Source organism: Equus przewalskii, chromosome X (genome assembly GCF_037783145.1).
Source record: "Equus przewalskii isolate Varuska chromosome X, EquPr2, whole genome shotgun sequence".
Classification (NCBI taxonomy): Eukaryota; Metazoa; Chordata; class Mammalia; order Perissodactyla; family Equidae; genus Equus; species Equus przewalskii.
In genome coordinates this window covers 54968865-54986317 of record NC_091863.1, presented here as the reverse complement: position 1 = coordinate 54986317, position 17453 = coordinate 54968865, and the positions used below count along the sequence as shown (strand labels likewise).

General features: G+C 48.7%; 1 protein-coding gene across 5 annotated transcripts; it reads right to left on the bottom strand.

Annotated features, from left to right (window-relative positions):
* Window positions 1-1008: 1008 nt before the first annotated feature.
* GJB1 (gap junction protein beta 1) lies at window positions 1009-10614 on the bottom strand. Of its 5 annotated transcripts, none has more exons than XM_070604072.1 (2): window positions 10443-10614; window positions 1009-2506 (listed from the first exon to the last, which is right to left on the bottom strand). In XM_070604072.1, the coding sequence occupies exon 2, from the start codon at window positions 2488-2490 to the stop codon at window positions 1639-1641; it is 852 nt and encodes a 283-aa protein (XP_070460173.1). In that variant the 5' UTR covers window positions 2491-2506; window positions 10443-10614; the 3' UTR covers window positions 1009-1638. The 5 variants fall into 5 exon arrangements, with proteins under 5 accessions (XP_070460173.1, XP_070460170.1, XP_070460175.1 ...); XM_070604069.1 differs by lacking the exon at window positions 10443-10614 and adding an exon at window positions 7619-7734; XM_070604074.1 differs by lacking the exon at window positions 10443-10614 and adding an exon at window positions 5307-5601.
* Between the last annotated feature and the right edge of the window lie 6839 nt (window positions 10615-17453).

The following is a 17453-nucleotide window of genomic DNA, read 5'->3' as shown; positions in this document are numbered from 1 at the left end:
GAGGAAGTCTGTTAGGAATCCCAGAAGCACAGAGTGTTAGAAGGAGCTCAGAGATGTGCCAGGCCAGCCCTTGTTTGCTCACAAGGAAACTGAGGCTTGAGGAAGGGAAATGCCTTGCTAATAAGTGACAGAACCGGGACTTTAACCCAGCTTTGTCAGGTCCCAGTCTGGGGCTTTTCCCACCAAAGCTGACAGAGGGAGGGGAGGCTACCTGCCACTTTGAAGAATGATGCTGGCGAGGCGACTGCTGCTCTGAAATGTTTGACCCGTGGTGGAGACACCTCTGGGCAGGGAGGCTTTGATTCCTGAGGGAAGCAAACTAGGGAGGAGGGTAGAATTAGGGGCTATGTCCAGAGGACAGGGGTCAAAGTCACTGTGCAGTCCCATGGGTGGCTTGCAAGGCATCAGTTTGCAGTGAATGCTGAATTTCAAGGAGGGGAACATTTCTCCCCAGAGTGCAGGGGAGGGGGCCTCGCCAAGGTGCCAAGGGAATGTGTGCTACTCTCTCAGACTTGTGACATTTCTCTATTATTTCCTGTTTCTCCAGAGGGAGTTGTCATGTTAATCTTCTTAAAATCAGAGAAAGGGGCCCAAGGAAACTTTTCAAGGTAATCTAAATGGTTTATAATATATTGTGGTCATGTTTACAAAACTACGCACAATTCCCAAAACTCAATAAACTGTATACTTAAAATGGATGAAAAAAAATCAGAGAAAAGGAGTAAGTGAATTAGATCCCAATAAAGCTGTTATTATAAAATGAAAGAAAGGAAAAAACCAAACCGAAAACCAAAACAACAAAAACAGGCGAGAACGGCTCAGGGTCTGGTTTGGCCAGGCCAGGAGGGCAATGGTTCCTCATTTGCACCTTCAGCTACTCAAATAGCTATTTTTTTTTTTTTTGCCCGTTCCTTTCTTGATCAGCAAAAAGCCAAGGCCAGCTCATCCAAGGGGAGGTCAGAGGTTGCAGGAGGAAAGAACTTGACAAACACGCAAGCCACCTCTTCGTTTACTGTAAAATCCTGTTTAATGTGTAACATTTCAGGCAGAGAGAGGCCTTGAGGACTAGAGGCAAAGACAGCCCCGACCAACCCCCGCTCCACATTATCTGCCTGCTTCGCCCTGCCTAACTCCTCTACCCCAGACATGTCCTCCTTTTCCTTGTGGCCGGCAAGTGCTGTTCCTCCTTTTCTTGCTACCCTCCCTTCTCCACCCACATGTCCACAGCACCCTCCCTCCACTGCACTTGCCCACATCCCTCCCCACTGATGTGACTCCAGAAATAGGGTATCTGACAGCACAGGGTTAAGATTAGTTTCATAATTGGAGATGCTGTTAAAGCATCCTATCTCTTGCCTCAGTGGTCCCAGGGAGAGGGAGGGGGAAGAGGAAGGGGTTCAGGCAACAAGAGCTGCCCACACCCCCAATAACCTTGAGCACTGGTGTGGGTGGCCTCCAGCTCCCCATCCCTTCAGCCCCTTAGACAGAAGGCCCTAGGAGGAAGGGAAGTAGGGAGAGAGGGAAGGTTTCGATCCAGCAATCCCTAGCAGGCAGAGGCCTGTGCAACGGCAGGGGAGAAGGAGGGGCAGGCCCAGGGCAGGGTGGGGGGCAGGATGGGAGGTTGCCTGGTATGTGGCATCAGCAGGCCGAGCAGCGGTCGCTCTTCTCAGCCAGCCCGGCCCCAGTGCCAGGGCTGCGGCGCAGTATGTCTTTCAGGGAGCCGTCCTGCTCACTCAGCAGCTTGTTGATCTCATTCTGCTTGTATTCAGGTGAGAGGCGATGGCCAAAGCCCGAGCCCTTGCGAGAGGGTGGATTGGAGCGGCGCTGGGCCCGGCGGGCACAGGCCCGGACGATGAGGTACACCACCTCGGCCACGTTGAGGATGATACAGATGCCAGAGGCGGCCAGCATAAAGACGGTGAAGACGGTTTTCTCGGTGGGACGGGACACGAAGCAGTCCACTGTGTTGGGGCAGGGGTAGGCATCACACTTGACAAGTCGCACCATGGCGTAGCCAGGGTAGAGCAGATAAAAGACATACATGAAGGCAGCCTCGAACAGCAGCCGGAAGACCACACTGATGACATAGGTCCACCACAGTGTCCCTGAGATGTGGACCTTGTGCCTCTTCACCTCCTCCAGGTGTATGGGGTCCCCATGACCCTCAAGTCGAAGCATTTTCTTTTCTATGTGCTGCTGGTGAGCCACGTGCATGGCCACAAGGAGAGCTGGGGTGGAAACCAAGATGAGCTGCAGAGACCACAGACGCACATGGGAAATGGGGAAAAAGTGGTCGTAGCAGACGCTGTTGCAGCCGGGCTGGAGGGTGTTGCAGATGAAGGAAGACTTCTCATCACCCCACACGCTCTCTGCAGCCACCACCAGCACCATGATTCTGAAGATGAAGATGACCGAGAGCCATACTCGGCCAATGGCAGTAGAATGCCGGTTCACGCCACTGAGCAAGGTGTACAAACCTGTCCAGTTCATCCTGCCTCATTCACACCTGCAAAACATGAGCCACAAAGCAAGCTGTCAGAAAGCTGGGGCAGAAAGCCGGGCACCATAACACTGCAGACAGCCCCCTCCCCCACCCCTTCCAAGAGCCAGTGACAGGAAAGGAAGAAGGGAAGTCATAGCTTTCCTCGTCACCCATCTCCCTGCCAGCCTCTCCTCCTCCTCCTCCTCCTCCTCCTCCTCCTCCTCCTCACTCACTTAGCTTGATCTCCCTTCTTTGCTTTCGTCCAAGATTCTTTCCTCTCCAGCCCCTTTCTCTGCCAGGCCCATCTTGTTCTGCCATCAGCCATCCTCTTTAGCTCCCCAGCCCCCAGCTCCTTAACTCTGGACCTGGGGCAAACCCAACAAAGCCCCATTACCTTGGGGAGCGCCTATCCCTGAGGCCACCCAGACAGGTCCCCTATGGTCTCATGTCTGTGCAGGGGGAGTGGTCCCTGGGTCCGCGCCTGCGTCCCAATTCATCGCCGCCCGGTGCTGGGGAGTCATATGCTGCTTTATACCCAGTGTCTGCACAATGGGACCTTTGTGGGGCTCTGAACAACGCCCTTTAGAATTCAGATCAAACGCCCTGACTTCCGCCCACCCTACACACAGAGCACTTGTGTCCCAGCGCCGGACACCCAGCCTGCACCCACCTGTTCTGTGCCCGCCCGGTCCATCGCCGCACCGGCCCCATAGCCCCACCAGAAGAATGGCCACGGCGGGGGTGGGGAGAGATGGGACAAAGACAGGTGCATGTAAGAGGGGACACCTGGGGATCGGGAGGCTCTGGGCTGAGGCCCTCCCCCATGACCCTACTAGAAACTGAAGGGCAGCAGGATTTTTCCTAGGCTTAGATCCCCTCCAGGGTATGGGAGAGCTAGAGGAGAGGAAAGGGAGCTCGTGTGGATGGAGCCAGGAACTGCGTTAAGCATTTTCCCGTACCTTCTTTCTTTTGACTCACTTAACAAACCTCTAAGGACTGTTACCCTAGTCTTTTCGGGTGAGGAAGCTGAAGCTCACATAAGTAATAACTCACTCAAGTTCACACAGCTGGGAAGTGCTAGAGTAGGAGAACACAGAAGTATATGAAGCAAAAGGCTAAACTCTTTCCCCAGCATGCTCCTTGTGCTTTTGCAGATAGTGTCAGCAAAAACAAAGGCTAGCCATTAATAATAGTGGTAATAATACTAACACTAACAACAACAGCAGCAAAAGCAAAGGCTGAGGCTACCCTGAAAAGCACAAGAAACATGTGACCCGTGAGCACATTCTAACTCCAGTGTCATGGAGCAAACCCTGACCATCCGTCCTTGAGCTTCAGGAAAGGGCACACATACCGAGGGTGGACAAGTGGGCACATGGTGAGTACAAGCCGGCAGGAGAAAGGAAAGTTAACCAAGCAAACAGAAGATTAGTCAGAAGATGGAATAGGTACGAGTCACACAGCTTTGGGTTTGATTCCTGGTTCTTCACCTAACACGACCTTGGGCTGGTTGTGGAACTTCTCTGAGCTTGCTTGCTCATCTGTCAATGGGCTTCATACGCAGGGTTATCGTGAAGTTAAACGAAGCAACCTGCAAAAGTTCCCAGCCCAGCTCGAGTTTCATAGTTGGTGATCAACAGAAGCAAGAACCTTATCAGGAAGAGAAAACAATGTTGCTTTAGGGGACTAAGTGGTCTGCCAAACTCAGTATCACTCTTCTTCCCAATGCTGTTGTCGACCTATAGTGCCTGTCTGAGATAGAATAGACTGTTCCGTTGCTGTCCTGCCCCCAACATCAAGTGTACGTTGTAACCTCCTCATTTCCTGAGCTTGCCAGTGGCTCTAGGGAAGAAAGGCCCCTCTCTCCCTTGGGCAGGCAAAGAAGGCCTCCCCCTACCTCCCACCACTGCTGCCATTAAGTTGTAAGGAGATCACGCTGGAAGTGGGGAACTGGATGTGAAGAGAACACACAGGCCTGGACTGGTAGGAAATGCAGGGCATTTCCTGCCCCCAGTGCAGGGGCAGTGCTTGTGGCGGAAGTCCCATGTCCAGTTCTGGGTGGCTCTCTCTGGTGTAGGGTGAGGGGGTAGGGTATTAGCAACTGGAAAAGTTGGGGAATGAGATGAAAGAAACTAGGGGACAAAGGGATGGTCCATAGGACGCAGATTACCTCTCAAAACAAGGTTTCTTCATTTAGCTTAAAAAAAAAAAGCCTTAATGAGTTCATGCTGTGGGCCTGAACCAGGGAGGGGAAGCAGGAACATGGAGGCCCCTTCTCCCAAGCCTGGGACTCTGAAGGTAGAGCACCATGGTTAGCTGGAAAGGGATGCTTCATCCGGCGAGACACGTTAGATTCAAAAACAGGCAGTCAAGGAGCATTATTAAGAAGAACCATTTACCGAGCACCTGTTGTGTGCCAGGCCCTTGCGTGTGCACTGGCTCGTGTAAACCTCACGGCAACCCCACGGGGTAGGTGTTATTTTCAATCCTCACATCACAGATGAGGAAACTGAGGTAAAGAAAGGTGAAGGGACTTGTCCAAGGGTCACAAGGGTTGCACAGTGAGTACGTGACAGAGCTGGGATTTGAGCCAGGCCGAGCTGACTCCAGAGCCCATACTCTTTCCTGTAAGCTCTACTGACTTGGCTGGAATTGTAGTTTTTCTTTCTATGAGTGTTTTTAGAAACAGGGAGATTCATAACTGGTCTGGCTTTTATTCTCCTCTAGCCCCTTCTCCCCTTTCCCATCAGCTGACAGCTCTTTCCTCTCCTTCCTTCCAGGGCTTTCCATGGCCTCCTGATTGGTTTTGTTTTCCCATCCTTACCTTTCTCAGGCTGCTCCCTCAAACTCCAAAGCAAACTTCAGCTGTTCTCTTCTCTCTGCCCCTGAAGGGTGCCCCACAGACAGCCTGGCCTCCCGAGTTTCTAGGTTCTTATAGCTCTCCGCCTCTCATCTTCTAGAGCCCTCTGGGACGTAGCCAGTAGCTCCCTTTGGGCCCCCTAAGGGCCCTTGTGTGGGCACTGGGATCTCAGTTTTTGCTCTCGCCTTTGGAAGGAGAGCTGATCCCTACATCAACATCAGTACCTCAAGGGTTTCATTTTGAAAACATCCAGGGGAGTGACCTGATTTTGAAATTCAAACAGTTTTTGTGACTTTGGGTTAAAGTCCAGGTATTGATACACGCTGTGTTGCTCCAGGCGTGTTTTGCGCTCGTGTTTAATCAGACAAGACTTCTCTGGCCGTGTCAGGCTCTGGCCTTGTCCTCAGATTCAGACTCGCCCAGGCGCTCAAGCACAGTTCAAAACCAGGAGATCGCACTTAGTCCTTACAACAGTCCTGTAATATCATCCCCATTTTTCAGACAAGGAAGTTGAGGCTCAGAGAGGTTAAATAACTTGCCTCAATGGCACCTGCACTGCTGCTAAATGGTAAAGTTTCAAATTAGCATTTTCTTCTGACCTCAGAGCCTTTTTACATTGTACTGCCTTTGGCGGCCTCTCTTCCTTTAAGGACTTTGCATTCTGAAGAGACCAGGCCCACAACTCAAAAACTTATACTCTGTCCACGTGTGCTCACGTGTGCACACACACACATGCACACACTCACACATGTTCATCAAGTCTGTCTCACTCTTTCTGCCCCAACCCTTCCTTGTCCTTCCTTCCAACCACAGGAAATCCTTGTGTTTTTTTGGTTTGGAGAAGAAAGGCCCAGCTGGGCTGGATGAGGTTACATTCAGCCTCAGACTCCACACTCCCTCCCCCATGTCACAGGCAGCCTCTGGCCAGGAAAGGACAGGGAGCTTTCTTTGACATTTCCTTGTGAATTTCGGGCTGCCTTCATCAGTTTGGTGTGGCTAAGGCCAAATCCCTCCAGCCCTCTTCCTCTTCCCAGCCTCCACCCTGCGGTTCCACAGCACCTCGGTCGTTTGTCCTCTCCACCCTGCCATATGTATTCTGTGGCCAGATTTGGGTCAGGGCCAGTCTAGCCCCTCCTAATGTTCTCCTTCTCTTGCTCTGCCATGCTCTTTTCGTAGATCTCTCCTGCTAATGTCAGCTCCCTGACTCACTGTTTGGACTACACCCTCTTACTCCTCCATCGGCTATCTGACTTCCTGTTGCTCTCTGCTTAGGCTTATTATAACAGCCACCATTTATAGAATGCCCACTATGTGCTGGGAACTGTATGTTCATTAGCTCTCGTCCTCACAACAACCCTCTGAGCTGTGAGTTATTCTCTTCAATTCACAGGTGAGGCAGCGGAGGCTCAAGAAAGCTGAGTAACTTATCATACAGCTGGTAAGCAAGTGCTGGAGCTCATATTAGGACTCGTGTTGGCCCCTCACCAAAGCCTGGGGCCCTTCCCCATTGCTCTGCCGCATCCTCATCTATGCTTGTCTCCACTCAAACCCCTCTTGTCTGTATGCTTCTCTCCTTATCACATTTTCTAAGTCCATGCATTCTGCCTTGCCATTCCCAACAGCTGGAACAACTTTCAAGCAGCTGGGGGGCCACCCCTCCTTTACATCTCCAAATCGTCAGTTATTCCAATCTCGATTTGAGTCTGCCTACCTCCCTTAGGAAAATGGAAATGCATGCTCCCAAATCTCGGCCCTGTTGGCTTGCCCTCTGCGCCTGCTGAGTGCACTGTATTCATCTGCCTGTAGCCCCCATGTTGGTTGCATGCCTCGTTTACCTTCTAATCAGGACAGAAAACAGCACCTGCCAGTGCCCAAGGGTCCCACCAGCCCCTAACCTTCTGTAGCAGGAAATGTCTGAAAGAGACGAAGTTGGCCACCCTGCACCTAGGGGGTCCCTTGAGTCTTTCTGGGAATTCGGCCTTGTGGGAATGAGAGGAGTCCCTGATTGGGAAAAAAGAGTGAGAGGAGAAGCAACTGTGAGCCTGGAGGATAAGAGTTGGGGGATACAGAGAGAAGCTAAGCAAGCCTGGCACCTGGCAGGAGGGGCCTCACCCCAGCTCACAGGGAAGCACAGAAGAGATCTATGTGGCTGAATGCTGAACCACATAGAGCCACAAGAGAAGGCAAGACCCGAGCCTCTCCCCAACCCCCATTTCTGTCCCCCTGTGCCACACCAGCCCCTCTGGCCCACCTCCCTCGGCCTCCAGCTTCCTCACCTGGCTGCTGCTGCCCTTTCCCAGGGAATGTCTGCAGGCGTGTCTGCACTATGCCACTAGGTACTGTCAGCCCAGCCCAGGGGAGGGACAAAGAACCCAGGGCCAGAGCCAGATATGGCCCACAGCCCAAGAGGAACCAGACAAACATTAACCAGCCCCACCTCCTCCCACACACAATCATTAAATAAGATTGATCCCCTGAGCTCCCAATGGGTTTGGAGAGACAAATCACATAGCCTGGAGTTACTGCCTTGTCCCAGAGGAAGCGAGGCATCATTGTCACCCATGTTTAGCCCGTCTGGGACACTGGACCTGGGCTCATCAACAACCCTCAGCCTTTCCCTACCCCCTGGCCACAGGTAGACCCAATGTGTGGGCAAGCTACAGAGAGGGCTCCTGCACTGGGTACCATCCCTTCCATTCCTTACAGCTCCCAGCCTCTAAAACGATATGACTATGAGGAGAAAAAAGCCATGGGCAGTGCGTCCTGGCACCTGAGGTCAAAGTGGGTGATGGCAGTGCTTCCCACCCGTATGGCAGTACCACGGTGCTCTTTGGCCCTCTGCTTATTGTCCACGTCCTGAGTGGCTGGGGATGGACAAGAGTATTTCCAGTCCCATCCCGGAACCCTAAAATGTCTTCAAAACTTGCCTTCTACCCTCGGGGCCAAGACAGTTGAACCACAAAGTGTGCCATGTGCAGCAACAGATCTTGGCAATCATTAAGGTAAACAGAGAATGTCAACCATTAACTGAGAGATCAGTCTAGTTTGAAAGAGGACTTACCTGAAGGCCCTGCTAATTCTGTGGCCTGCGTGGCAGTGAAGAAATAAGCAAAGTTAGCAGAAACTTGTTCCCTGCCTCCTGCTCTTCACCCCAGCCTGAGCTCACCGCCAGAACGAGAACCAGAGCCTCAGCTTTTCTTGGCTAAACCCAGGCATATGCATACATCAATCGATAAGTCTTTACTGGACACCTATTGGGTACCCAGTACTGAATCCATGCTGGGGGCAGGCGGCAGAGGAGGGAAAAACATCTCAACTGTTCTTAAGGAATTTACCAACTTCCTGGGGAGACAAGACCAAGACTCAAGAAGTTGCCATGAAAAATGTCAGCGTATGTTCAGTTATGCGGTTCTGAGGGACTTCAAAGAAGGGGAAGCTAGAGTAAACTGAAGTAATCAGGGAAGGCTTCCTAGAGGAGGCGAGGCTTGAGTGAATTAAAGGACGATGGGAGTTGGAAAGGGGATGGGTAGAGCTAGCATTCCAGGGAGGAGGAACAGGGTGAGTCAAGGCACAGAGAGAGGTAGGAATGAGCAGGGCATGTCTGGGAGACAGAAGGGAGACAGGACTGTGTTGGGTGGCTGTGGAAGATACCGTCAGTCAGCTAAGGGGCTCAGGGTATGAAGGGCATTTAAAGTCAAGTAGGGAATTCCTTTAGTGAGTGTCTGGTAAATTTGGTATAAGGTATAACTGAGCTAGACACCATGGGGGACAGGCTGAATGCCGTTCTTTGGCACTTGGCTATTCCTGCTGAGAGTACAGGTTGGAGTAGATAAAGAGGAGTAGCATTTCTTGAGCACTTAATGCGTGAGAGGCAACATTCAAAGTCCTTTGCAAGTATTGCTTTCTTTGATCCTCAGCATAAGCCTATGAAATAGGCATTGTTAATATTCCCATGTCACAGGGGAATTAAGGCATACAGAAGTTAAGTGACATTACTGAGGGCACTCAGCTAGAAAGTAACAAAGCTAGATTTGAACCCAGGCAGTCTGGCTCGAGAACTTGTTCACTTAACCAGTACATCACAGCTGATGAGCTCTACAGGTCCCACTGAGAATCTGAGTAGGAACCGGTCCCTGACTCTAGAAGATTCTAAGCTAGCAGGAGAGATGAGACATGTACCCAAGCACCTACAACAAGGGAGTATGTCCTAAATGCCATATGTAGATATGAGATGCCAGAGGGCGTTCAGATGTAGGAGCAAAGGGAAGGTTTAATGGAAGAGGCAGAGGTGGACATAGGTCATAAAGGAGATGGAGAAGCCAAGCATTCCAGGTGACAGGCAGCTGTGAGATGTGCTTCGGGAATGGTGGGCAGACCTGTTTGACCAGAAGAGAGAGCTCCTATACTGAACTCCTGGGAAGGGAAACTGCAGGTCGACATCAGTGTGTACTCATTGTTCCTTGGAGTTCTGGCAGAGTTTCTTCAGAGCGCTTGCAGGTCAGGAAGTCTATTTGAGTAGTTTGTAGCTGTGTGAAAAATACCGTTGCTAGAATCTACTTGTCCTCTGCTGTTTACTGTGACTTGAACATATCTTCTGGATGGGGTGCTGCTGCTGCGAGAGAGAGAGAGAGAGGGAGAGAGAGAGATAGATTGAGAGAGAGAGAGAGAGAAGGCAAGGAGAGAGGAGGGAGAGCACGTGAGGGAAAAGAGGGGAGGGAAATGGAGAGGAGGAAAACTGTACTACAACGAGCAGTGGAAATCCATTTGCTCCTGGTAACCAGCTAAAATCAGCTTCTGCCTTGAATCTTAAGCAGACGTTCTTCTTACAATGGACATTTTGGGGTAATATTTTAAAATTTTACATCAGCTTGCTTACTTCCTCAGATTCACTCAGGGAGATCTTCGTTAGACCTTGAAACATACAAGATAAGAGGCCCTAAACATAAGCCTGCCATCTCCAGCACGGCTCAAACATCAGCCCAAAAAGGGCTTTCCCCATTCCTGTTCCACCCAGGACCAGGACGGTTGATGGAGGAAACTGATCACATTATTTAAGAGCACATCTCACCAGTGACATTGTCATAGTTCAGAGGTTCGTACCTCATCAACAGAATTGTATCGCGGAGCCATGCCGGCCGCCTCAGCACAGCAGTCTTGAGGCTTCCTCGGACAGCATGCAGCAGCACTGCCTTGCGTGTGGAGTCCATCATCCAGCCTGTCCCTGGGCCTCTTTACTGAACAAAATGTGGCATTTTGCATGCCTTTGATCAGTGAGACAGCATTGCCGTACGGCTCAGAAATCAAAGGGGACAGCTTCCAATATAAATGTTGCTCAAGACACACAGGCAAAAACTCTGCTCAAATCGATCCATAGGATTAAAGAAATGGCTAACCCTGAAAATCTACAGAACATTTCAAAAGTCCCCTCTCCAGCTAGGCGGTGGAAGGTTAGGCAAACTCTTCCCAGTAGGGGCTGCCGGGCAAAGATGGAAGGGGTCCTGTGTTCATAATTGCTATTGGTTTCCACAAATCCTTTTCAAAAGGACTCATAATTATGCAAACGAGTCTGCGCCCCAGGAATTCATATTCTTAGAAGAGGTCAACTAGAGGGAGTTATCAATATTTTTCCTAGGGGGGTTCTGAAGAGCTGTACCCGGATAGTGCACCAGTTCACCTGATGCGCATATACCTTTGGCTCTAAGGAGAGTCTGGAGTGGGGAACAAAAGCAAAGTTGTTTTAGCCCTCTCCCCCAAAAAACCTAATTGGATGAAACATCCTAAAACCAGCCCCACATGGTCAGGATGGTACACTCATTCCAGCGACAGTAAAGCCTAAATGTGAGGTGGTGCTTCTTAGAGCTTAGAGATTTCTCGGGAATAAGAGCCTTAAGCAGCACCGTATCTACTCCCTGCAATGTGGAATTCGTTTTGCCCGTTTTTGTGTTTTATGAAGACCCTAATTCCTGGGGTTTAAGGAATGATTCTGTATTTCACTGATGTCTGATCACTGCACCAACAGAGGGTATGCTTGCAAAAGACTCCAGAAAGTTTCACATCCTTTCACTAGATCAGGTAGCCAAGTGAAAAGGGAAATTGGAACTTTTGGGCTCCCGTCTTAATGTTGCTTGTACTCAGCCAATGCAGCTTGATGTCCATTTCCTGGTCTTTCTTCTCTTGAAGGTACGGTGCACTGTAGGACCTAGGGAGTGGCACAGGGGTAGAAAGTTCCCAGGTTGAATCCAGTCCTGGATTTTTACCCAAGGGGACTAGCGGTAGTGTGGCAGGGGCAAGGAATCAGAGAGGAGTCCAGGTCATAGCCAGAAAAATGGGGCCAAGTGTCAACTTTGAAGGGTGAAGTGAAAAGGACACAGAAGAATTTAGTTTGTTCTGCTAATTGTTCAAGTTTGGGTGGCCAACCTGACGAGCTGACACTCTGCCCACTAAGCTGTTAATAGTTTAGTACTTTCCTTACAGTTTTCTTTCTTTATATACACACCCATCATTGAAATCATATTGTACATACAGGAGATTTTCTTTTCACAGGATCCTTTTCCAGGTCTTCCAAATAGAAATCTACTGGTCCATCACCCATCCTCTCAAACTGATGATCCAATGAAACATGTAAACCAGGCCTGAAATAGAAGCCCTGGTGCTCACCCTTTCTATCTAATCTTTGGACTCCTCTGTGCTTTCCTCTGTCAGCCAAGTTTGCCAACGATAACAACATGAATGCCTCATCCAGAATCTCCCCGCCTCAGTAATCACAACCACTACCCCTTCTGCTTCCCTGCTCCACCCAGTGCTACCAGGTCGGTACCTAGCGGAGTGCCAGGCTGCTGACGACACCCTGAAGGCCAAGGCTTCTGCTGAGAAGCACTGCTCACAGGAGGGGAGTTGGGCTGTCCAGGTAGGAAACCCAGGCAGTTTTCTTCCTACTCCACTTGCCCAGCCAAGCCTGCTGCAAATTAGAGGGCTGATTCCTAGGCCAACTCAGATCTCTGAAATCACGAACTCCATTGCCTTCTGCTTGAAGTGCCCCCCACCCCCCGCCATCCATGCACATCTAGCCATCCTACCTGGGATAGGGAGCCAGAGTACGTGTTGCAGGGATTCCTGGACAGCCCCACCAATGTGGATTCCAGCACCTGGGCCAGGGAGAGAGCTGAGGCCAGAGGGGCACCCATAAAGGCTTGAGTCCAACCTTAACTCCCATCCATAATGCTTTGTGCCTTCCACAGAGCCAACTCAGCTCCAGCCCCAGCCAATACAGTGAGGGGCATGTGTGCGTGCTTGCATGTGTGTGTGTGTGTGTCAAAGGGAAGATAGGATCTGGTCTTTTATACCTTCTTTAAACTGCCAAGTCAGTCCCTGCAACAGGCTCTGAGCACCATACAAAAGGGGGAGTTCTAATACCTCTTCATCCTTCACAGCCTTCATTCTAACAACCTACTTCCCTCGATCCGTTCCTTGTACCTGGACGGGACAATCCTGCTCCCAAGCCTCCCAGATAAAGATTTTGTCTCCCTTCTTCTATTTCCATCCTCATCGTGCCTTTTGTTTAAAGATTATGGTTGTCCTCTATGGCTTTACTGTCCTAGACCTCCTCAAGTGAAAACCTCTTCTAGTTGGATGCTCCTAGGATCCTCCTCCCTCTGCTCACCCAAGAGGCGGACACATCTGGCATAAGGATTCTATAATATATGGGGCCTCTGCTTCAGACATAAAGTAAGAGCTTCGGATCCTCTGAAGAGGCCTCCATTTTGGTTATGTTTTCCTCCTATGAAAGACAAGGATGATTGAGCTGCTTCATTATCTCCTAGGAAATGGGTGTTCAGTGGCATTGGATTTGCCAGTATGAGGGCACTTTTCAGAATGTCAAGCAATTTTTGATTTCTGAATCTGAGCTAGTGCTTTACAGTAAACGTAAACTGCTCTTTCTCACTGCTGACATTTCACCTCACAGTGTTGGGGCTTGGTTGAGCCATAGAATGCACTGAGGTTTGACGTTATTCCTAGAGAACAATATTATCTATGGAACTGAGCTCCACACCTTGATAAAGAAGCCCTGACTGTTATCACATGAGTCACAAGAACTTCCACAACTATTTCATAGTCATCACAAGTTTTTTGGGGGGGGGACTCTTTTCCAAGGATTAACCCACATTCTAAATTTTGTAGCCACATATGTAGTATTGGAGTGTTTTGCTCAGTTTTAATGATGATAAATTTGTCTCTGAGCCCAGAAAAACAATTTCTGATGTTGATTCCCTGATGTGGCTGCTGCTTCCAGTTCCACACTATGCTGTTCCCCTTGCACTGGAAATCTGGATGTCAGAAGATCTTCATGACCTACCTCTCTTCAGGGTGCTCAAAGCCACCACACATGACGTTGGATTCTCAAACTGGATGATACCTTAAACTGGGTTTCTGCCCTCTCTCTTTCCCTTTTTTTTTTTTTTTTAAAGATTGGCGCCTGAGCTAACAACTGTTGCCAATCTTCTTTTTTTTTTTTTCTTGCTTCTCCTCTCCAAATCCCCCCAGTACATAGATGTATATTTTAGTTGTGTTTATAGTTTAGTTATAGTTTAGTTTTAGGGCCCTTCTAGCTGTGGCATGTGGGACGCCACCTCAGCGTGGCCTGATGAGTGGGGCCACGTCCACACCCAGGATCTGAACTGGCAAAACCCTGGGCCACCGAAGCGGAGCGCACAAACTTAACCACTCGGCCACAGGGCCAGCCCCTCTCTTTTCCTTCTTGATCAAGTTTTGTGAAAGATGCTTCTATACTTACTGCCTACATTTCTTCATCTCCCATTCACTCTTCAGTTCCACTCAAATCTGGCATCTGCTCCCATTCCCTACTCCACTGAAAGAGTTTTCACCGAGGGCACTTTGTTGCTAAATCCAATGGATACCCCTCAGAAGGAGTCTCACTGACTGAGATATTCGATCCGGTTGACCACTCCCACCTTCTTGAAACTGTCTTCCCCTTTGATCTTTTCCTATTTATATTAATTTTTGTGTTTGCTGATTACGCTAGTAATGCATGTTCTTTATGGAAAAACTGGAAAATACAAAAAAATCATAAGGATCAAAATAAAAATAGTCTGTAACACCACCACCCAGAGATAGCCATTACTAACAGGTGTGAAACCTTACAGTTGTTTTTCAATGAAAATATATAAATGTACTTTTAAAATAAAATTGTCGTCATATGATACATACTATTATTTTTTTATTTTTTATTTTTTTTAAAGATTTTATTTTTCCTTTTTCTCCCCAAAGCTCCCTGGTACACAGTTGTATATTCTTTTTAGTTGTGGGTCCCTCTAGTTGCGGCATGTGGGACGCCGCCTCAGTGTGGCCTGACTAGCGGTGCCATGTCTGCGCCCAGGATCCGAACTGGTGAAATCCTGGGCCGCCAGCCAAAGCGGAGCACGCAAACTTAACCACTCGGCCTCGGGGCCGGCCCCTATTATTGTTTTTTATTGAGGTATAATTGACATGTAACATTATGTAAGTTTCAGGTGTACAATATAATGATTCGATGCTTTCATATATTGCAAAATGATCACCACAATAAGTCTAGTTAAGATCTGTCACCCTACATAGTTAGAAAAGTTTTTTTCTTGTCATGAGAACTTTTAACATCTACTCGCTTAGCAACTTGCAAATATGCAATACAGTATTATTAACTATAGTTACCATGCTGTATATTACATCCCCATGACTTGTTTATTTTATAACTGGAAGTTTGTACCTTTTGACTCCTTCAGCCATTTCACCCAACCCCACCCCTGCCTCTGACAACCACCAATCTTTTCTCTGAAATACATGTTATTTCATATTCTCTTTCACTTGCCATTATATCATGGCCATTTAAAAATGTCATTAAATATTTCTCTAAAACATGGTTTTTAATGGCTATATAGTCTCCTTTAGCCAGCCCTGGTGGTCTGGTGGTTAAGATTCGGCACTCTCACCACCGCGGCCCAGGTTTGTTTCCTGGTCAAGGAACCACACCACCCGTCTGTCGGTTGTCATACTGCGGCGGCTCCCTGTTGCTGTGATGCTGAAAGCTATGCCACCAGTATTTCAAATAGCAGCAGGGTCACCCATAGCAGACAAGTTTCAGTGGAGCTTCCAGCCTAAGACAGACTAAGAAGAAGGACCTGGCCACCCACTTCCAAAAACATTAGCCATGAAAACCCTATGAATAGCAGGGGAGCATTGTCTGATATAGTGCCGGAAGGTGAGAGGATGGCGCAAAAAGACGGGGCAGGGTTCCACTGTGCTGTACACAGGGTCTCTAGGAGCCGGAATCGACTCGATGGCACTAACAACAAAGTCTCCTTTGATTTTTACTACGCTTTTCTCCACTGATGTCTCTCTTATCTCTCTGACTGCTCCATGCTTTCCTCTTACTCTGCCCCTTAAATGTTGATGTTCCTCAGAGTTCCATTCTCTCTGTTCTTAATGCTTTTCAAACTCTCCCTGAGCAGTCTCATCCACTCCCATGGCTTCAACTCTGATAATTCGAAACCTGTACCTTCAAGCCAGACCTCACTCCTGGCCTCCAAACATATATGTATATATATATATATATAGGATGTCCATCTCATCTCTTCTGCTCCAAAACCTGCTGCTCCTCCAGTGCTCCATTATCCCATTGAACGGTATCATATCCACCTAATTGCCCAAGCCAAGACTCTGAAGAGCTGCCATTAGCTTCCCGCTCTTGCTCACCCCCCCTACTACTCTGTATTAAATAAATAACTAAACCTTGTGGGATTTACCTCATATCTTTTGACTCCTTCTCTCCCTTTCTATTCCATTTCCACTGCCCTAGTACAGACTCTAATAATTTTACAATTGGATTAGTAATCTAGCTTCCTAACTGTTTCCCTACTGCCATTCATGGCCTCTTCCAGTCCATTCTCCAAACTTTCTTCAGACTGGTCTTTCTAAAATGTATATCTGATCATGCCACTCCCCTGCTTAAAATCCTCCATTGGCTCCTCACTGCCTTTGGGATAAAATCTACCTATAATGCCTTTTCCCCATTTCTTTACCAACTCTTCTTCATCCTTTGAAACCCAGCTCAGATAGTCTTCCCTTCACATACAAAGGCTGAGGAGTGGTGAGAGGTAGCCAGTGGCCTTTTGTGCTAAATTCAGTGTGAGTTGTATTCCCTCCACTTTCTCTAGCCCTCTGTTCCTCCCCTGCACTGTATATCTCTGTCATAACACTTATCATAGTCCACCATATTGTCTGTTTACTTGTGTATCTCCTCCATTAGAAGAATCCTTTTTAGGGCAGGGACCATTCATCTCTGTATCAGTACCTGTGTGCCTGGCACATAGTAGGTGTTTAGAAAAAGTTTGATGAATGACAGTTGAATGAATGAATGAAAGTGGCCAACAAAGAAAGGAACTTGAGGCGTTCAACCTGTCCTTAAGCTGTCAATATGAGAATGCAGTCATCTTTTATCTTGGCCATACCCCAGGCATCACTTCCAGAATGGGAATGATTTGCACAGCAGCCTTAGCTAAAAGCTGTGTCCAGAATAACCTGGAACAGACTCTGCTACTGAGAGACCATAAAGGTGTGTCACACATGCCAATTTACTTGGCTTGCATCTCCCATCACAGTTACCCACTCTTCAAAGGGAAATGATCCAGGGAGCTCAGTCAAAAATCCCTTTCCAGGGCAAGATTAATTTCTGGATCATGGCAGCCTCTTCTTACAAATGGCTCCGAAGAGCTTCTGCTTCTACCTCCTCACCTCTTTGCCAGTCACCGTTCTCTCCAGCTACTTGCAACTTGTTGGCTGGGGACAATGGGCCTGCACTGACCTCAGCTTATTTTAAAGAATGTGTGGATAAGGGGGCCAGCCTGGTAACGTAGTGGTTAAGTTTGCATACTCCGCTCTTGTGGCCTGGGGTTCATGGTTTCGGATCCCAGTCGTGGACCTACACACCACTCATCAAGCTGTGCTGTGGTGGCATCCCACATATGAAAAATAGAGGAAGATTGGCAACAGATGTTAGCTCAGGGCCAATCTTCCTCACCAAAAAAAAAAAAAAGAAGAAGAAGAATGTATGAATAAGAA

Bases quoted from the DNA above. Each gene is read 5' to 3' on its own strand.
- GJB1 (XM_070604072.1), bottom strand. From the start codon at position 2,490: ATGAACTGGACAGGTTTGTACACCTTGCTCAGTGGCGTGAACCGGCAT.